Here is a 22,657-nt window from a genome sequence, read left to right on the forward strand (position 1 = left end):
TAAAGGAAACCATTTTACAGGGGTAGAATATGGGCAGCTCCATGGAGGTAGCCCATAACGGCTGACACAGTACACCACGTTGCTCTTTCCTTAGGTCATGGTTCTCCTTGGAGACATATCCATGTTCATTTTCTAAATTCCTCTATGATTCACCATACACAGACATGACTATTCCCTGTGACATGTGCACCATACTTCCTGCACCCATTCCACTTGCATTCAACAAACCACAGAAGCAGAAGCTGCAGAAGCAGTTCCAGTGATCATCCTGTAAAACTGCTGCCAGCTTCTAGAAGTATCCCACATAATTATTTTCAACCAGTAAGTAACTGTTGACTTCTTCAGGCAAATGCTGCTTGAGTTCCTGAAAAGCTACTGAATGTCATTAGCTTGGAGAAACACCACCGCAGACAAATGGTTTTTGTTGTTTGTTTGTTTGTTTGTTTTTGAATACTGGCATTTTAGACCCTGCTGCTTTGCATGATCAATTCTTCCAGAGAATCTGGCCTTCTCATGTAGCCTTTTCTCCACGGGAATTGTTTTTGAAATTCAGTTTCCAGGATTTCAATATTCAGAATTTTAACTTTCAGAACTATCATTTCTGGGATTAAGAAATAATCCCATATGGCACAGAATTCCTCATCTTGTTATTGGAAGGGGGTTGGGAGTGGGAAATAGTACCCTGAACAGGCAGATCTCTCAAAGAACAAGTATTCTTGCCGTCAGAAAATTGCCGTAAGCCTCCAAATCTCTTCCATTTTCAGAATCTGTGTTTCAGTAGCCCTGCTTCCCAGGTAGTTTGCTAATAAGTCAGATAACTTCAGCTTCCAAATAACCACTACACATTGACAGACTGGGCCACTGGGGCACAAGCCATGCTCATGACTCAACAGTACACATAGACCTCCTGGGTACATCCATGTCCCATGCATTGGGTTTGTCTCAGTGCCCCAGCTCCTCCACCACGCCTACTCCCTGTACCTCTGGCATGTATGATCCCCAGCTCTCATACTCTCTTTGAGGGATGCTAACAAATCACTGCCTTTCACTGAGACTACGGCAGAGTGTTTACCACTTTACCTTTTTCATTATTTACTCTGCAGGGTAAAGCCAAGCACAGGTGCCTTCATGCATTTTACTAAGTGTAACTCATTCTATTGACACTATTATAATAAAGCAAGTAATGTCTTGAGTAATGATTCCATTCTGGTCTTGTGACAGCTCTAATATGTATACAAACTATACTTGTGTGCCATGGCAAAATGGCACAGTTGTGACATACATCTATGTATTGTTGTTATCCAAAAGAAACACAAAGGTGTCCAGGGCTGGGGGTGGTGCTACAGGATGGTCTGGGGGGCTACAGCATGGGCTGGGACCTCTGCCCACTCAGCTTCCAGGAGGTGGGCATGTTCTTATTTGGGAACCCTCAGCTTTGTTCTTTTTAAAAACTGAACAATTGGAAATTTCCTGCAACTAAACATATTCAGACTATTAAGACTTCCTTAGTGGGCAAGTCAGGCTTGGAATCCAAAATCAGGGTTTTGCTCAAAACATTTTTGTCATTCTCAGAGGAGGTACACAAAACAACTGCATGGCATGTGACCATCAGGCCTCCACATCACAAGTGAAGAATGTGATAGCTAGAAGCAGAGACTGGCCACCTAGGAATGAAGAGTCCATGTCTGAGCTCACAGAATCTCCTCCAGTTTTACTGTCAGCATATATAGCAGATGGAGCAGAATGATTATACTTTTATCTCAGGATCCCACCTACAAACTCTTTTTAAAATTCTACTTACTGACGTGCAACACATATGTGTGTGATGGGGGAAGGGACACACATGTTCCACAGCATACATGTGGAGGCCAGAGGACAACTTTGTGGAGTGAGTTCTCTCCCTCTACCTTTATATGGGTTTCAGGGATCAAACATAGATCACTAGGTTTGCATGGTAAGTGCCTTTACTTGCTAAGCCATGGGACCAGGCCATCAGCCCCAATTTCAAAGTACAAGCCTATCTTCCCTGGGAGTAAGGCTTGGGTGTTTTGTTTTATGTGCATGTTGTTTATATCAGGAGGAGTTGGTGTTGTTTGTTATTGGATTTTGTTGTTGTCAAACTACCCCCCCCCGCAATGCCTCATGAGATATAAACAGGAGCACAATGCCTGTCCCAGAGTAAAGTTTAGTAGTGCTATTGGACACCCAGTAAGGCTCAGTAAGTTTCCAGTTCTATATCCACAAAAAGAAAAAAAAAATCTGGGTCTTTTCAAGTCTGAACATGAACTTCAGAACCAGGCAGAAGTGGAATGAGAACCTTGATCCCACACACACTGGCCACAGATACAGGGCACAGTGCCTAACCTTTTCAAGAAGACAATGAGGCCCCAAGACCTGCCTGAAACCATCACAGCCGATGTTAAATAAGACATGAGGTAGTGAACAACAGCTGGTGCTTGGCACCCAACAGATCAAGAGCACTGTCTCAGACTGGCTGGGAAAAATAGTAAGATGAGGTCAGAAGCAAGTTCCTAAAGTGCTTTTATTTACTCAACAAATACTTCGTCTTTTCTGTCTAAATAAAAAGAATGGTTTTAACTTTAACATAGTAAAATATACAACAAAACAGTTATCAAGTAAGAACTATAGTTACAATATTTAGTTCATTAACATTTAATAAGATTTAAAGTATTCTATCATCTATCTTATCTGTGTGAGTCTAAAGTCATTATATGTAGCTTATTTTTTATCATAACTAAGGAAAACTATAACTATAACTACCTGTCTTCACCTCCATCAAAGACCACAGAAGGATAATACACAAACACTAGAATCGACAGAGACATCTCGCTATCTGGACAGGGGCATCCATCTTCAGCCCATAGGCCAAGAGAAGATGATGGGAAATGGTCTTCTGTGTATATGTTTGTCTTATTGGTTGATGAATAAAGCACAGTTGGCAAATAGGAAAGCAAGATAGGTGGGACTAGGAGAGGTGGAGGATTCTGGGAAATGGGCACAGTCAGTCACCACGTAGGAAGAGAGAGGAGTAAGAGGTCCAGACCCTTTCTCCGGTAAGAGAAGACCATGTGAAAATACTCAGATTAGCAGTTATGGGTTAATAATTAAGTCAGAGCTAGCCAACAAGAAACCACAGCAAACGGCCAACAGCTTCATAATTAATAGAGTGTCCTGCATGTTCATTTGGGACTGATGTGGCTCTGGGACCAGGCTGGCGGGAAGAATGCTCATTACAGGGGCCTGCCATGTGAAGAAGATTAGGCTGGGCACAAATGACAGAGTAGATAACAGTGCAGTAAGGTCACTATAGTGGGGACAATGGACATGATGTCGCATTCACTGCAGAAAGACATACACTATATGACAGAGTGAGCTAGTACCAAGGCACAGGTAAATGGGCAAGATGTATACACAATTAGGAAGCTGCTTAGCACCATCTGTCATCTAGTCCATCACAGGTTTTACTTTAAGTAAATTAAACCCAAGCATAAGGGAGAGTCAAAAATTAAATATGCAAACACTACATGTTGTATTCAATTAGCCATACAGAAAATGTTGGTAGAGTTTAGAAGACTCAAGCACACAGATCTTTGTATGCTCAGCAACTTCTCACCTCTTCTTCTGAGAGGCTAAGATCTACTTCAAATCACATATTACACATCTTCTCAAATAAAGATCTTACAGTGAACATTTTTGCAGGAACAGATTTAGCCAGAAAAGGAGTTTGATGTGGTGTTTTATTATTTATGATTCAATAAAGGCACTGGAGATCAAAGTGCAAAGCTAGCCATAGTCATAGAGTCAGGTAGTGGTGATACACACCTTTAACACTAGCAGCCATACTAGCTAGCCATAGAGGCCAGGGGTGGTGGTGTATACCTTTAATCCTAGGACTCGGAAGACAGAGGCAGATGGATCTCTGTTAGTTCAAGGCTATACTGAGCTACACACAACTGATTCCGTCTAAAAGAGAAACAACTCACACAAAGGTGATTTCAGCACTTGGGATCACACAACTTTAATTCCAGCACTAGGGAGGCGGAGACAGGAGTAATATGTCTGGGCAGAGAGAGGACTATAAGGTGGGAGGAGACAGAAGCTCAGAGGATTGCAGTCTGAGACTTGGTGGAGAGTAGAGTAGTCTGGATTGCACTCTGAAAATTCATGGAGACAGCATCACCCATTTTGGTCTAAGGTAGAGGTTAGAGCTAGTGCCTGGCTGCTTTCCTTTTCTGATCCTCCGCTTGAACCCCAATATCTGTCTCTGGGTTTTTATTATTCATGTTACAGTTTGGAGAAGAAGGTTTCCTGCACTGCCATCCTTCTTGAAGGAAATCAGTCATCATCACCTAACTGACAGCTACATACAGTCATGGGAGAAGCTACATTGTCAAGATGAGCACAATAACCTAACTAGAGGGGTGAGGCAGAAGCAATCTGCCTTAAACTTAAGCCTCTACCAGAGGAAAAGCAACTTGATTTCAATGTGTAGGTAGGCACGGGGACATAACAGGAAGAAGGAAGGCCTGCCTGCCAGAGCAGCTTACTTTCAACGGAAGGAAATGGGACTCCCCTGTATCAAGGCTTCAGTTTCATCTGTGTGCTCCTAGGACTCTGACATCCAGAACCCAACAGGGCACTAGAGACAGAAGTGAACTGAGGCTGGTGTGGCAGAGCACACACAAGCTAAGCACTCGACAAACTGTCCTAAATCTCCCAACACCCCTTAAGTCTCAGCCTCTCAAGTGAAGGTGTATACCACCATGCCCACATGTTTTTTTCTCAAAATTCCAGTACTAGAGATCGAACCCAGGGCTTTGCATATGCTAGTCAACCACTCTCCTATAGAGCTAAGTACTTGAGAAACATGATAAACAACTTAAAAACTTCAAGGAAGGGTCTCCCCTCCTTCCCTCCCTCCCTCCCTCTTTCCCCTCCCTCCCTCCCTCCCGTATTAGCTTAATGTCCTAATGATACCAGCCCTAGCTTCTCTAGGGCTAAAAAAAAAAAAAAAACAAAAACAAAACAAGCAAGCAAACAATAACAAAACCACCAAAGGGTACCCTAAGTACCTAACCACCTCTAATGTCCTGTCTGACTCCGAGAAGAGATTCTGTCTACCCAACTCCAACTGAGAATTGGAGCCCTGTGTCTGCTGTCCTCTTCTTTAAGAAACCTGCTTTGACCTCTCCAGAAAGGGGAGCAGCCAGTATTGAACCCACTACCCAGAGACCTTCTCAGAAAAGACATATTCACCATGGCTTCATGGCAGTGGTTACCACCCCTCTAACATGGCAAAAGTGACACAAGGGAGTCCCAGAACCCCAGGACTATCCTTAACATCTAGGATCATGCAAGCCACTCACCGTGGGTGATATTCAACTCGTTGCCAATGGCCAAGCTCCATACTTTGCCTCTCACACTCGGAGGAATTCCCTGCCACCACAAGTCTCGAACCTTCTTAGAGCACCACCTGAACAGAATGGAAGCACGAGTTTCTGAGTTTGCTCTCTGAGAAAGATGAGATAAGATGAGAATGGCTTATTGCACACGAGCCTCACCCACTTGTCCCTTCCCTTGGGAGCTCACCCTTCTGGGTCTACTGAAAACCAGACAACCAGGCACTGTGAAGGGAATGTCACAGAACAAAGAGCCAAGAAACCTTCCAGAACCAGGTTGAGAGTGACTGGTAGAAGTCTGCACATATGAAGGATTGAAAGGACGTTCTGAGCAGAAAACACGGACAGGAAACAGAGGGATCACCTACAGGACTGTAAAGAGCTGTGAACAGATGAGTGCAGGCATTGGGGAAGCATGTTGGGCATAGGGGAGGCATGTTGTCAGCTCTCTCCTACACAAGTGTAGAGGGAAGGAGGCTCCAAGGAGCCTCATAGGGCAGCCCAGAACCAGGTGACAGTCACACACTACTGTAGACAGGATGCTAACTGTGAACTTCTGAACAACACAGTCATTCAAGTCAGTAAGTCACGATGATCCTGCCTGTGCTGGCCACACAGGAATAAATGAGATGTACAACAGACCCTCAGAAGTGAGGATTCCACAGCTGCCAGACACTGTGGGGTGCAACTCTGTACTGACACTGCAGGATGACATCAAAGATAAGTGGTTTCTACCCTCAGACAGAGACAGATGCTCAAGGAGACTGTTCCAGGAGACTCAAAGGAATTTCTACAGGGAGTTGGGGGAGGGGTGTTGGGGGAAGGAGTAAATTCCCTGGGAAGATTGAGCTAGAGAAAAAACAGAATTGAGAAAGACATAGAGGTCCAGGACACTGTAGACAGGGAAAGGGCAGACAAAGCTCCAGATGTTATAGGTTAGCAATTCCTGTTGGTGTAGTACCAGGGAAGTTTGCAGAGGCAGGGCAGGTCATCTCACACAGAAGGCTGTCCACTTAGGTACACAGTTAGTTCAAATTTCATATGGAGACTCACAAAAAGTTACCAAATTTTAAGTATGGAGTGACACAGGCATAAGCTTTGCAAGCATGACTCAGGTTCTCAAAAGATAAACTGGAAGATGCTGTCACCATGTTCAGCAAGGAACAACAGGACTGCACCAAGACAAAAGCTGATTTTATCAAAGGCTTCACAATGTGTTCATTCAACTACAGTTGCTGCCCACAGACTCAAGAAAGGAGTGGCCACACTCAACAGCATCAGTGAGACAATGCTTACATGGTTTCCCAGTTAGGCAAGATCTCATTATTCCAGGTGAGAACAGCATTTCCTATGCTTTCTTCAACTTTGCACCTTTCCTCCAGCTGCTTCTTCCGTCTCTGGGCTTCTTTAAGCTCTATAAATCATAATTAAAATAAAGAAGAAAAACAATGAATAGCCAGTACTCACCACTTACAAGTTCTGTGATTCTTCACAAAGAATCACGGTGCAAAAACATCAGAAAAATAGCAGTGAAGATGTAGCACAAATTCTAGTTGTTTTTTTGCTTTGTGTGTGTGTGTGTGTGTGTGTGTGTGTGTGTGTGTGTGTGTGTGTGTGTGTGTGTGGTTTTTCAAAACAGGGTTTCTCTTTGTAGCCCTGGCTGTCCTGCAACTCACTTTGTAAACCAGGCTGGTCCTGAATTCACAGAGATCCACCTGCCTCTGCTTCCCGAGTACTGGAACTAAATGCATGTACTGCCACCATCCAGTCTAATTGTTCTTAATAATAAAAACTCAAGAGTCAGATTTTGGGATTAATGCTGAAGATCAGAGAGGCAAAGCAGGTAGCCACTAGAGAGTTCTTACCTCTACCAATGCTCAGACCAAAGGGGTGATCCTTCAGACTGCCTAGACTGCACTGTTCCTCAGACTGAACTGCTCCTCAGACTGCCTTCTGCCTAGACTGCCCTGAGTTCCAGTCTCCTACCCCCTTATATTCCTCTCTCCACCCAGACATATACCTTCCTCTCTCCACCTCCTTAGTCCTGGGATTAAAGCATGTCACTCTAAGTGCTCGGATCACCTTTGTGTGAACTGTTTCTCTTTTAGACTGGATCACTTTCATGCATCCCAGGGTAGTCTTGAACTAACAGAGAACTGTCTGCCTTTGTCTCCCAAGTGCTGGGATTAAAGATATGTGCCACCACTGCCTGCCCACTATGGCGAACTAATGTGGCTAGCTTTGCACTCTGATCTTCAGGCAAGCTTTATTTGGTAGATCATAAAATATCAACACATGTCTATATAACTCATATAAGAAAAACTATATATAATAAGAACAATAACTACATACAATATATACATGCAATAAATACATCAACAATGTCTAGTCCATTTGCATTTGAAAATACTCCATTATCTATTCTATCTTAATGCGTCCAAAGTGTTGTAATTAATTCACTTTATATACTAATTTGCATTATCAAATTATCTTTTGATATCTCTCAACCTTTTACACATGACACCTCTTTATTGAGTTTCTTTTCTGAGTCTAGTAAACAAGGAAACTATAACTATATCTAGTCTTCAACTCCCTCGGGGACCTGAGAAGGAAATAATATTAACTGAGTAATGGGAAGTGTGAGCAAGCAACTTCCAAAAAAATGTGAAAAATGATGAGAACAACTGGCTACCTGGACAGTCACCCAAGTTCCATCTTTGGCCTAAAGGCCTAGAATATTTGACAGACTTTTCTATGAAGCAGATTTTTGAAGGTTTGGCACTCTCTCTTGTGTCCTGCTTGTTCAATTTGGACAGCATACGGTCAGCAGTTGAGGCAAGAGAACTTTCTTGCACAATGGCTTACTTTTGCCACAAAGAAAGTAAACTCCATGTGGAGGAATTGGAGATATGGCTCTGTGGTTAAGTGTTGGCTGCAAAAGCATGAGGCTGGGATTCAGATCTCTACACCCATAGAAAAGCTAAGTATGGTCCTATGCATGCCTGTTACCCCAGCACTGAGGAAAACATGGACACAAGATGATTGGTAGGGCTTGTTGGCTACTAGTCTAGCAAGCTTCAAGTTCAGCAAGAGATCTTGACTCAAAGAATAAGATGGACAGTGATAGGACACTTGATGGCCTCCTCTGGCCACTATGTGAACACACGTGTGCTGCACTTACACACGCACACACACAACACACTCACACAGATCACAGATGGGGGTGTGGGCAAACAGCAAATGTCTGCTCTTGATACTCAATTCATATTCTATGGGTTTATTTTTGAACTCAGGGTCTTGATATGTAGCCCAGGTTGACCCATCATTTTCCTCTTACTCCAGATTTGCTGAGATTATAAGTATACTCTACCATACCCTTCTCCCCATAGACTATATACACCACTTAATGCTATCTATCCTTCAATAAATACATTGAGTATAATTTATTCTTCTAGAAAAGTACATTATCCAAATAGAATTCAATGAACACAAAATATACAAGTCTAGGGAACCATCCAATCAAACAACAGAATGTATGACAAGAACAATCATGGTCCCCAACCCAGTCTTTCTGAATGTGACCCCTAAGCTTACTCTTAACAGCTTGTGCAGTGTTCTTTTTATTATATTATTATTATTTTATATATATGGGTGTTTTGCCTCATGTACGTATGTATATCATGTATATGCCTGGCACCCTCAGAGGTCTAAAGAGGGCATCAAACCCCTGAAACTGGAATTACAGATGGTTGTGAGTCACCATATGTGTGCTGGGAACTCAGCTTGGGTCCTTTACAAGAGCAACAAGTGCTCTCAACCACTGAGCCACGGCTCCAGCCCCTGGCATTTACTCTTGATTTACCAGCAGCAGTTCTGAGGAAGACCATATATACAATTTCCTTAATTTACTCCGTGGTAACTTCTACATCCATGGGTTCACCAGCCTCAGACTAATCTAATCAAACAGCGGCTGTATCAAACATGTGCAGACTGATTTCCTAACATATTCCCTGAATAATCCTCTGATAAATATCTACATAGCATACAACTACTGTGGGAAATCTACAGATGACCTGAAGGATACAAGAAGATGTACTTATAAAGTTTATAGGTACACAGTACATGCCATTTTATAAACAAGCCTTGAGCAACTTAGATCCAGGCAACAGCAAGAGGTTGTAGAACCCACTCACTCATGGATACTTGAGGACAGTTAGCTTTTTATGATAGAGAGACATAACATATAATTTACTATTTTAATCAACTTAACTATATAATTTCATAACATTTATTCATACCATGATGCACTCCCATCACTATCATATCTAGGAGCTTCTCATCTTCTCTGTGATCAAACTTGTCTTCATTAACCACTAATTCTCTGTTTGTCCCTCCCTGGGTAGATCCCCTTCTACTTAAAAGGATCTCAATACACTGCCTCTTGGAACCCCAAAGAAATGGAATCATAGTATTTGTCATTTGGTTCCTGGTTTGTTTCACTTTGGATCAATCAAATTCAATCATTTTGTAATGTGTCAGAATTTCCTTCTAAAGGGTGAATGATATTCCATTTGTTTATCATATGTACTTTAAATACTCTAAAGTCCTACAAAAAGAGTTCCAGGAACACCAAGGCTTATAGAGAAACCCTGTCTTGAAAAACAAAAAACAAAACAAACACTCTAGAGTCATAGTACTCTAGCTTTTTAGGTGTGGTAGTTTGAATGTAATTGGCCCCATAGGCTCATAGGGAGTAGCACCACTAAAAGGTATGGTCTTGTTGGAGGAAGTGTGTCTCAGTTCACTTCCTGTTACCTGTGGATCAATATGTAGAACTCTCAGCTCCTTCTTCAGTACCATGTCTGTCTGCATGCCACCATGCTCTCCACCATGATAATGTACAAAACCTCTGAAACTGTAAGCCAGCCTCAATTAAATGTTTTCCTTTATAAAGTCATTCTGGTCATGGTAACTTCATAGCAATAGAAACCCTATCTAAGACATTAAGTGTGTTGCAAAGGAACTTATCAAATCCACTTACATCTTGTGAAAACAACAGTCCAAGGAGAGAAAAACAGCTGCATGTCACTATTGGTGCCAATTCTTTCCAGCACACACTTCTTATCCTATACTATCTTTTCTCAGGTAAGTCTACATGTTCTTTGTGACAGGGTCTAGTCAAAGACTGGCTTTAAACTCAAGAGTCCATCTAACTTCCCAAGCGCTGGGTTACCACACCCTATTCTCATTTGGGACTATTATGCTGCCAGGAATGGAGAGAAGCATTCTTATTTGTTTGTTTAATGGAAAAACTATACATGTCAAAGTATGAAAACCTTCATCAAGGATAAAGTTAAAGAGCTCCAAAAGATAAGAAGAAAACACCCACACCACAGAATTTGACTCGCTTTCACAGTACCTCGTTTCTTGGCCTGCACCACCATCTCTTCATATTGCTGTCTATGCTTTTGGGCTTCTTCAGCTGGTTTTGCTGGGAGATTTCTTGACAGGAAATAAATAGGTTTGCATGTTACAACTAGATAAAAGTCTGAGAGAGAAAAAAATCCCTGAAGCACTATTGCAAAAAGTTGTAAAACCCAAAGTAAAAAAAAAATCAATTATTTAAAACTACAGTTCTTTCATAAACTAAAACTATATTTGTTTTGTTGAGACAGTTTTACATAGCCCAGGAGACCCTACTAATTTAGCCTCCCAAGTGCTGGGACTACAGGTATACGCTACATTGCTCAGTTGGGGCTTTACACACAGTAGCCAAGGGCTCCACCACCAAGCTATCTCCCTACAAAGATAATTCTTACAAAGCAAAATACTCACTGTGAAATCCTGGGCTATAAAGATGTTGATAAAGAAGTCACCCTATTCTCCAAAAACTCGGATTTGACTGCAAAGCAGTAAGTGTCGACAGCTGGCCCTTGCATCAGGATGACCTCACAGCATATATTATATGCCAATTTAAGTGCTCAGTTTCAGATCAGCTCTTGTGATAGTTAATCACACTGTCTGGTACAACCCCTTAAGAAACATTCCTCTGGGTGTATCTGTGAGGGTATTTCCAGACTGGTTTAAAGAAGGAATGTGGGTGACACCTTTCCAAAAGCTAGGAGGAAGCAATCTGAGCACCAGCATTATCTCTGCTTCCTGACTGCTGATGCAATGTCATCAGCACCTCACATGCCTACCACCATGCTCTCTCAACTATAATGGACTATACCCTCAAAGCACGAGACAAGATAAACCCTTGAACCCTTGAGCTTCTTTTGCCACAGCAATGAGAGCAAGAACTTGTGTAGTTCTGTAGCTCCTTTGCTCTGTTCCATACAAATGCACAGAGAAGCTATCCATATCCGGTGGAAAATGCCTCTGGACTCTGGCAGCTGACTTAATGAGATGTGGTGGCACCTGGCCTACATCTCACAAGTACATCAACCATCTAAGTTCTCTGTGAGACTGCAACCCCACTGCTGCTGGCTAAAGGTGGCAAGCCCCAGTCTAGCTCTCAGCACACTAAAGTCCCAACCTCCTTCTCAGGATTTCCCCCACTCCTGTCTCCAAGAACCAGGAACTAACAGCAGATATACTTCTCATTAGACTTCACAGTTTAATTTTTTAAATTACATTTCTCTTCTTCCTCTTTCCTCCCTTAACCCCCCCCCCACTCTGTGTATGGGGGGGATGAGAGAATAACTTGCAAAAATCAGCTGTCTCTTTCCACCATATAAGTGCTAGGAACCAAACTCATCAGGCTTGGCAGCGTCTTTCTTTACGCATTGACTGTCCCGCTGGTCTGACCTCACAATTTTAAATATCAGAGATGGACAGGATCCTGGAATTGACTAGACAGCTAGCCTCTTGTTGTTCTTGCTCTTCCTTAGGTTGGGGAAACCTTCTCCCCAACACACTGTTTTGTGTAAATTCAGTAACTAGTTTAGCTATGACTCCCTACTCCAGGAAGGCCTCTAAGCATGATCTCCTCATCACACAGCAGGGATACCAAGGTTCAGAGAGAGAGAAATCCTGACCTGAACCACCAAAGAGACTGCACAGGCCACTCTAGGAGGTGTCCTGCAAACAAAGGTACCTTTACAGCACCACTCTGGAGCATACTTGTAGGGTTTCTTGAACTCCCAAATTGGCCTAGCACTTACAACAGCTACATAATGAGAACCTGAATGATAAACTAAGGCAAATACTGCCTGAAAGAAAAATCCTGGTTAAATTTCACAGAACAGTTTCCCAAATCACCATTTCATGTCACATTGAGTGAAGGCTGACATGGAGTTAAGAAGAGACCCAGCCACTCTTCTCCCCTCTCCTGCCTTTGGAAAAGGAGTGGCAAGCTAGCCTTATCCCAACAGCAGACAGCACAGAGGCTTTTCCTCAGACTCACGCGGGTCTGTCCTCAAGGATCAGTGCCGTGGTGGACAACGGCTCAAAATCCAGGTTCTTCCTCACATTCTGCTTTGGAGAGGGTGGCCTGCTTGGTCTTCCAGCCTTGTCTTCATATTCCTAAGACAAAAACACCAAGGTGACTCTAAGCCCAGCCAGTTTCATATTACCAAAAAGGAAAAAAAAAAAAAAAAAAAAAAAAAAGGAACTGCTTGTAAATGAATTCATTGTAAGGATGCATTCCAAGTCTTCCTTGTTGTTCAGAAGGAAAGCTACAGGCTGAAGGAGTCCAAGAGCTCCCTGCTATGGTAATGCCTTAGGACAGGTCTGCATACTTCCCTTGTGATGGCTATGGAGTTACAAGGGTCTGTAGCCCCTTAACCAGGATTCCCATGTAGTGGCAAGTCTTTTGTACTTCTGGTTAAGAGATGAATGGCTATTGTAATGGCCACTGCCATGCCATCACTGCACATTGTTCTGTCAATAATACTACCTTGCCCTGGAAATCTAAAAGTGACCTCCATATTCAGAGTCGCTAATTTGATCCACAGACTGAAGCCACAAAAGCTTAGTCACACATAGTGACCCACAATCGAAACACCCAGTAGGAGGGTTCAGGAGAGTCAGCTTCTAGAATAATGTGAGATTTGGGATCCCTGTAAAATCAAAACATTATTTTCTGATTGTCTAACACAGGTGAGGGGCATCCCTAAGGGAGACTATCTGGCTTGAAAGAAAGCAAGTGTGGAACTCTGATAAATTCGTGCCATTCTGGATGATGAGCCACAGTATCCTGTGAAGAGGATTTATTGGCACAAGCTAGAATATTATTCTCTCACCCAGAAAAGTCAACTAAGGCTTCTAAAAACTGCAACAGCTTCTTACACTGGAGTGTGTAGAGTTAGGATCCTACCCTACTTACCCTGAAATGGTCCCTTTGAAGGGGGAAATCCCTTCTAGTTACCTATCTGTTAGAGCTGAGAGATTGATACTGGCTTCAGATCCTGTACAAGGCTGGGTGGTGACAGCTCAGTACCAGTAGCAAGATGTTCCAAATCCAGTAAGTAGATGTCAATATCTTCAGGTCAATATGAAATATACCCAAAGCTGTGTGCTGACAGTGATTCTAAGGCATGTAACAATCCGGCAAGAATTAGTAACAATAACCCCACTGGATGCACTGAGCCTGGTCTAGCACAATTTACGCTAAGGCCAGTAATCTCACACCAAAAGTGAGACACCCCAGAATCTCCTTTCCATTTGCTGTGGCTCTATCACCCCACCTTACAGACAAAGTGATGCAAGTTCAAAGTTCAGGGCTGGAGCTGCAGATCTCTCTGTACTGCCACCCTAAGGAGGCCAGACCTCTTTTGTGACTATACCCAAACAAATATGTAGTTTGGGAGAGAAAACATGGGTTAGGGAGGCTTCTGAAACTAGAGTGGAACTTGAAACAAAACACAGATCCACTAACCAGTCACTAAGACTCAGGCAAAGCATGTTCTTAGAATTCTCAAGCATGGCTCCCACAGCTACCAAATGGACATGAGCACTATCACAGCAGGCTGCTGCCAACAGCAGGGAGATGGCCATGCAGTCAGCACAGCCCCTGCAACCCAGGAATAGGATTGCATGCACCATTAAATTTTCCCTCAGACCTGAAATGACTCCATAATGCAAGGGAAAATACTGCAGCTCTCAACCAATCAAGGAGTCCAGCAAAGTTTGCAAGCCAAATACAGAAGCAACAGAAAGGGAATGCCTTAATTCAAGGCTGGAACACCAGGTTTTGTCAACAAGCACTTCTTACTAATTTGAGTAACAACACTGGGCAGTGGCAGCTGATCAGGCTAATGCAGCAAGCACTTCCCAGGGACCTCACAAGCAGAGTTGATTTAATCTGTACACCAATCCTCAGAGGCTAAAGGTGTCACCACTACCACCACCACCCCAATCCTAATGGATATGTGGAGGCCCACTGATATCACAGATTTGCTTTGTAGAGAATGGGGAAATTGATCAGACTCTTAGCACTGGGTTCGTTTCCTCACCAACCATGTAAGCTGCTCATAAGTAGGACTCCATTGGAAGCAATCTCGTTGCATTCAGCCTCAACGAAGCTTTCAACCCTGAAAGAAACCTATAATCCTGAGTCAGTTAGTGCCAAATGGGGTCAAAGAGTATGCTTCATCACACAGTGATGCATGAGTAAAATGATAGAGCCTGGCCTGCCCAAACTTGAAATCCCAGGTAGAACCTTTTCAAAACCCAAATGGTACTTGCAAATACAAATGGAACAGCACTGGGAATGGTCACAAGTCCTGCCCGAGACCCAGTTGTTCTCCTACAGCCACCTAGAGATGTCCACAGTAGGCTCTCTATACAACCAGACAAACCAGCTCCAGATACAAGAAGACGGTATTCACTCTAAGGCCTGAGAAAAAGCACTCACTACTGACTCATCAACACTAGCGCCATACACAATGCAACAGAAGTAAAGGTTTAGAAGACCAACATCTAAGTCCTGCCCATGACCTTAGGCAAGCCTGGACGACCTCATGCATCCACTACCTCATTATAAACAGAAGCGACCGGTAAGGCCACTGTGAGAGTTACACAGGATAGCATACTGTGATGGCTGCCTGCTCTCTGATGGACTGAGATCTTTCTGCATGCCAAGCAAAATCTGTACAGTCTATGTCCATCTAACTTGTCACCCCAAAGTTTTTCCTGCATGGAACCAAGTTAGGGAGTTTTTTACCTTAAGTCAAGTAACACTTCTCTGCACCACTGGGTTTATCAAAAGTCCTGCAGACCAATGAGTAAAACAAACTGCTTATACAATCAACTGTGGCCTCACCCACCCAGCAGAAAGGAATTTAGGACAGTATTCTTCAAAGTCCTACTGTAAGTCAGTTTAATTGGCCATGAAAGACTTAAAACAGTAAGAGCCAAGAGGCTCAGCAGGTTCAATCCCTAGAACCCACATGGTTGAAAGAAAGAACCCATTCCCACAAGCTATCCCCTGACTCCCACATGTACAATATGGCAAACATGCATAAACATATCTATATCTATAGTATAGATATATAGAATAGATATATAGACAGAAAATAAATAAATGTAATTTGAAAGTTAAAAATAAAACAATTAAAAAGTACACCTATTAAAAACATGTCTCTATTCTACGCCTATCTGTGCAGACATTCAAACTACCTAAGTGTGGGTCATTAAAAACAAACAAACCAAAAACACTTTGCAAGACAGTGACTTAGAAGTACCTGGATGAAATCCCTGACCTGAACAGTTGACAATAAATCTCACTGGAGAAGATGAGACCAGGCCAGTGCAGCTGCTAACCATGGAAGAAGCTGTAGGGTGTGGTATGATGAATGAGTAAGTTCAGAGAAAAGCATCAAGAAGCCTCAGCTCTAGGTAGGGGCTATGAGCAAGGCAAATTTAGTGGAAAAGAGGGAAGAAGACCACATGAAGAAGAAGCTCATTTGTGAAGAGACCGTGTGGACCTACTCTTTAAGAGACCCTCGCCCCCTACCATGCAGGGGTCACTCTGCAGGGAAAGCAGGCAAAAGCTACTCACAGCGCAGACCATGAGAAACGTGGATGGGTAAGCAACAAGAAGTAAAGGGTCAGGAAAAAACAAAAGACACTACACCTCATTATCCATACCACTTAAGCAAAGACAATAAGGTTTAATCCTGAGGCCAAAAGGGCGAGAGACCTTCTGACAACTCAAGCAGTAGCCAAGGGGCACCCAGTGCTAGTGGGATGGTGCTCCCTGCATACTGCCTGTGTTCTTGGCAGACCCACCCTATGCTGTCTCTTAGACTAGTTTATGCTAGCTCAAATCTCTCCTTCATGGGATGGCCTATTTCAGACATAGATTCTGGTCCATGAGTTAGCAAGAACATTTTAAACAGGGTTGATATTGAGTCAAAATTGTTTTGCCTAGCCATTATGGTCTAAACACATAGCTACCCATGGGAGGAGAAGAGTTAGACTCGGTATAGTGCTGTAAAGTGGAGTGTGAATGTGTGTTAGACCTTATCTGAAGACTGCTTAGGGTCAAGAACCAGAAGAAAATCAGTAGACAACTGAATTTGCTTTAAAAAGAGACAGAACACGCACATATATGCACATGCACACACATACCCTGCAACAGACAAAATTTGTATTCAAAGGAAGAGAAGGTCAGATTCAAAGCAATGGAAGAATGCCTTCCAGGAGGAAGACAGGAGAGATGGCCCATCAATACTACCCCTAGAACTGGAGTTGTGCTACTAAGATAGCCAAGAATGCCAACAATCTAATCAGACCCCCACTAACTTCTTGGGTTAGTCCACCAAGAAGAAAGGGCTAACAATCAGGCCTGTGCTCACATCTGACTCAGCCATCTACAGCAGCAGACTTTATCTGCTAATGTAAGTCCAGGGTTCAGGACCTATACCTGGAATAGGCCATCCCTTAGGGGACTTGGGATAGCATAAACTAACCAAAAAAAAAGCATGGGGTGGGTCTGCCACGACACAGGCAGAGTGGATGGAGGATGGGCCACCCCCACCAGCACTGCCTTCCTGAGCACCATCTTCTCCTCCATGCTTGTTTCTTTGTCTATTAAGGGTGAAGGTTAGGCATGGAGGGGAAGATGGTGCTCAGTGAACAAGCAGGCATGAGACATGTACCCAAAGGAGATGCCAGAAATGTCAGGTATATGGTTGCCACTGTATTACTATAAAATAATTTCCCACAGCATTTCTCTGAAAAGTACTTGATGGAGCTGTGGAAAAGACAAATAAACCCCAAGCTGTGTAACAAGCAAGTGTTTGGGAGAAGACTGCTGTTCTAGGCATGGAGTGGTTCTGCCATTTGAAGAGGGAGTGACCCATTCAGGTTTTACAGGTGTTCAGCTTCCAGAAGACAGTGATGGAGACACAGAGCCTTAGCCACAGCACAGGTAGGTAAAGGCCCTGAACACCTGGGAAAACTCCTCTTCTCTGCATGGTATCCTCCCAGAAATCATCTTAAGTTCCCAGGAATGCTGGCACTGGGAACAGCTCTCAGGAGACCTTCTCTAGTGGTCAAATTACATACAAACATTAAGAACACAAAAGTTAACACGGGCACCGGGAACTGAAATGAACCAAACGGCACGAGTTCTGAGAAACGCAGCTGTGGTCTGTCCTGAGTCTACTGTTCCTCAGACTCCTTCAAACAAGACCACTCCATCTCTAGGTGATCCCTGGCCTAAACTGACGGGACTCTGGAAACGGAGCAGCGGCTCTAGGAGTAAGAATAAGGGCTGGAAGGGCGATCTCTCCGTACTGGATTATAAAAGAAAATCCTGCGAGCAGCAGACACAAAGAAGGCTATGGGAGGAGGTGCCTCACTGGTGTCCCCTGCAAGCTCTGGTCAATGGGTAAAACAGATGCATGGGATGTACTCACACCTGCACTTGGGCTTCTAAGCACACACCCGCACAAACCGCGCACAGGACCAAGCAGGCCTGGAAGGGCAGGCCGAGACACCAATGGAAGCCAAGCTGGGACTCCAGACCCACAGAAGACTCACCATGAACACCAGGCCTCAGGGGCGCGTGGCCGGCGGATCCATGCCCAGTGAGTGGAGGCCGGCCTCCCTCCTGCCTCTGGACCAAGGTTCTACACGCAGCTCCACACTGAGCGGGTGAGGCAGGCGGGGCGGCCGGGACGGCAGGACAATCAATCGCTCACAGATACAGCGATTCCCGGATCCCTGCTCAGTGTTCCTAGGTTGGGCTGGTCTAACTGGCAGGGACCTCCTACACAGAAGATGGGCGGGGCTGGCTGAGCCAAAGCTCAGTGGCCTCCCTGCCAGTCTTGAGGCAGCCAGCCCCAGAGAGGAACCTTGGAGTTCTAACTATAGTGGGAGGAGTAAGCAAAAGACAGCATGCTGGAGAGAAAGGACCAAGTTCTACTTTGTAAGATTATGGGAAAAACAAAAAAACAAAAAACACAAACAAATGTGTCACCAAAAGAAACTCCATAAGCATAATTAACACTGGTACGGTCTCAGAAGCTGGCTGGTTATGAGCATAAAGTACATACTGGCAGGATCTATGATAGAGCTTGTTTCTGGAAAGCTACCTGGAGAGGCATCTGATACCTTCCAGGGTGAAAAAAGTATTATCTTAATATTAATTAAAACAGAATTAATACCTTCAGATCAGAGGACTCCACTGTAAACTATACCTTATTTTAAAAAAAGGTTTACAAATCTGTATAAGGACCAAAATTATTTCTAGTGAGTAGGCAATCCAGTGCTCTGGAACAAATCCAGTAAGAACACCATATAGCTCTCTGTCCTTACTGGACCCTCACACAAGTGTCCTGGACTAGTAGTTACAAGACACCTCACCCACCACTGGATTTCTAGAAACTCGATGCTAATTATTCATTCAACAACAGAAACCTTCTCACAATGAAGGGGCCCAGGAGAATAACCAGAAAAGGGGGCACTGGCGTGGCACATAGTAGCACCCATGCAGAAAAGCTGGGATCCTCCTAAATCCCTGGGGACAATACAAAACAGTGGACCACTTTGGAAGCAAGTTTCCTAGTTTCTTATATAGTTCAACCCACATAAGTCACACACCTGAGGGATGTATTCAAGAGAAACCACCTACAAAAAGCCCTGCCTACAAAACCGCACAGCACTTGTGAACCAAACTCTAAAACAATACAAACGTCCACCAGCTGAGGAATGCACACACAGCTCTGAACCAGCAACAAGAGGAAATTACTGACACGCGCTGCTGGTGAAAGTGCCTCGGAAACAGTGCAGTAAGCAAAAGCTGCCAGAAGGAAGCCAGCCAGGGTGGGGCCATGTAGACGAAGCTTTACAAAAGGAAAATCTCTAGAGAGAATATACAACTGATATTTGTCTGATGAAGGGAGTGGGGACTGGCTGCACACTTTGGGTGATGGAAAGCTTCCAAAGCTGGATGCAATGGCAGGTGGGTAAGTGTGCATACATTGGGAGTCACTAAGCATTTACAGTGAGAAGATTTCATGGCACATTAGTTCGTGGGTAGCATGTATGCCCAGTGTGGCAGGCACTGGAATCAAACTTAGTACTGCAAAAAAAAGGGGGGGATCAAATCTGTGGAAGTGCTCAAGAAATAATGTAATGAGCACATATACAAACTCCACCCATATCACAATAGTGAAAAATGTTACAGTATTCACCTTATTTAGTTTTAAAACATTTTACCCTTCGAAAGAAGTTGCAGACGCCATATCTTCTTCTAACTACTACACCATCCAGCTCCCAAGAGGAAGAATGCAGTGAGGAACCTAGGTAACTGTCCTTCAGTCTCACCTTCACTGCACACCCTCACAGAAACACTCCCCAGTGCCTTAGCTCAGCAAGGCCCTACATCCTGGTTTCAGTGGCATGTATAACTCATCATTACATGGCCATCTGACTCACATTCTCTCACTGAGCTGGTGAGGGTCCAGTGAAGCACCTGGAAGAGAAGGTACACAGCACTTGTGGAATCAGCATGCCATTACAAGAAGCCATCTGTCCTGCCTGCCATCCAGCAAGTACTCCAAGTGCTTGGCCTTAGCTATAAAGAACAAAGTTCTTGTCCTAGTCACTCACAGAAAAACAGGCAATGCCCATACCAGTGCTCAATGATGTAACAGAAAACAGAGGTTGAGGAGGGAACAACAAACACTACTGCAGTCTCAGAGAAAGCAATTAATAGTGCCTTTCTAGAAACAATGCTTGCAGTTGGAGGAGAGTTAAGCACTGTGAAGCTCAGTTCTCAGGGACAAGAGCAAGTTCTTGGCCTCTCCATGCCTGTTGCTATTACCTGGACTCTTAACACCTAGTGCCCACCCAACGTTTTACAAGTTAGCCAACTGGGGCTGGAGAGATGGCTCAGAGGTTAAGAGCACTGACTGCTCTTCCAGGGGTCCTGAGTTCAATTCCCAGCAACCACATGATGGCTCACAACCATCTACAATTCAATATGGTGTCCTCTTCTGGCATGTAGACAGAACACTGTATATGTAACAAATAAATAAATCTTTTTAAAAAAAGTTAGCCAACTGGAGCCAGAACTGAGCCCACAGATTCACTCACATTAAATCCGTTAAAGATGGCCATAAGCATGTACTAAAAATGTGGTAGGATGTGTAATTTCTGTATCATACTTTAGGAATGAATACCATTTACAAAGTTTGGACTACATATTATACCATGAGATAGAAATCAGGGTGGCTTTAACCAATGTATGAAACTTAAAGGACCAATCACATCTTTCAAGACTTTTCTCCCTCAAATAATGGCATGGAATATTACACGTCTTAAACCAGATACCAAGTTTTCCTCTTTCCTGTATTAACCATAGTGCATTCCCAGGCTTCCTGCCTCTCCGTTAGAGTGTTTGGACTATCTGCTTATTGGGTGTCTGTAACACAGACATCTCTATCTCTACCCTTTGAAGTCAGGGAGGCAAGACTGACTCACTCACTGTTCACGTCCCAGCATATCAAACACCCAAAAGGTCACTGAACAACCACAAGGATCAAATGATGATTGTAGGAATAACTCCAGTGCCCAATCCAGGGTACTGTTCAGTAAATTATGAAATAGCAACTCCAAAGACCACTAAATGAAAACAAAATCATGCAACAATATGTGAAGCTATAGAAAAATACATGTGTTGTCAAAAATTAGAGATGGTCTATAAGTTAACCATACAGTAAAGCCAAGCACCATCCTAAGCCATCAACAAGCAAATGCAGTCTGATCCTGGCTCTCCTGAATACATGCTGGTGCCGCTTGAGAGACACACTATAAAGCCACAAACACATGGACAAGAATTTCCAATGAAGAAAAATTCTGTGCAAAAAATATCCTAGAATCCTAATGAAATCCCTTTAGACTTCAGGTGGTCAAGTGAAATCTGAGAAGACACCATCTGAGCTATGACCACCCTTTGAAAACCACGTTGAAGAAAGTTGCATAGGGCAACTGAGAAGTCAGAATAGGGGAGGAAGAAAATGTGTGAAGGACCACTTGGAGGTGGTCCTTCCAAGTTTATAGCAAAGAACACATATTCAGCCCCATGTGATCAGTAGCCAAGAGGGTTTGCACTGAGAAACTTTATACAGGTGAGTTTGTACCATCACCAACTTTAACGTCTTTATAGCGAACACCTATGAGGGGATTGGGAAGCTAATCTTAAGAACATTTGGTCTGCAAGTTCTGCAGTCAGATTTAAACAACTGCAGATCAAAAGCATTCCTCAAGGAGGAAAACAATGTTGTTTGGACTGATCATCATAATTCCTTAAACAACACAATACTTCTTACACAGCAGTTACACTGTGTGATGGTATTTTGTTTATGAACAAATAAAGCTTGCCTGAAGATCACAATGCAAAGCTAGCCACAGCCATAGAGGCTAGGCAGTGGCGGTACACACCTTTAAAATCCTAACAGCCACACTTGTCAGCCATAGAAGTTGGGCGGTTGGTGGTGCACGCCTTTAATCCCAGCACTAGAGAAGAATATAAGACAGGATCTCAGGCAGAATTCAGTCTTCATTTACACTGAGGATAGGATGGCCCAAGCCTTGGTAGAGGTAAGAACTCTCTGGTCATTGGCTGCTTTGCTTTCCTGGTCTTCAGGCAAGCTTTATTAGATCATAAAATATTACCACAACACTGTATTAGGAAGTATAAGTAATGTAGAAATAATTTAAAGTGTACATGACAATATTAGGTTACCATTTTATAAAAGGGACTCTAGTGTCCCAGAATT

The 22,657-nt window shown here is 43.5% G+C and overlaps 1 protein-coding gene across 8 annotated transcripts in view; it reads right to left on the reverse strand.

Annotated features, from left to right (window-relative positions):
- The window catches only part of Tbc1d14 (TBC1 domain family member 14), a 108,171-nt gene that overhangs the window by 23,874 nt on the left and 61,640 nt on the right, over positions 1–22,657 (reverse strand). For 7 of the 8 annotated variants that reach the window (XM_040746987.1, XM_040746988.1, XM_040746989.1 and 4 more), the window contains 4 exons: positions 12,829–12,947; positions 10,840–10,922; positions 6,717–6,834; positions 5,388–5,494 (listed from right to left, as the gene is read on the reverse strand). In XM_040746987.1, coding sequence (XP_040602921.1) covers positions 5,388–5,494; positions 6,717–6,834; positions 10,840–10,922; positions 12,829–12,947 — 427 coding nt within the window. Of the gene's footprint in view, positions 1–5,387; positions 5,495–6,716; positions 6,835–10,839; positions 10,923–12,828; positions 12,948–18,413; positions 18,610–22,657 lie in introns of those variants that run through there. The other variant, XM_005068845.4, reaches the window with a different exon arrangement.

The sequence above is a fragment of the Mesocricetus auratus genome, unplaced genomic scaffold (assembly GCF_017639785.1).
Source record: "Mesocricetus auratus isolate SY011 unplaced genomic scaffold, BCM_Maur_2.0 Super-Scaffold_100006, whole genome shotgun sequence".
In the NCBI taxonomy this organism is placed as follows: Eukaryota; Metazoa; Chordata; class Mammalia; order Rodentia; family Cricetidae; genus Mesocricetus; species Mesocricetus auratus.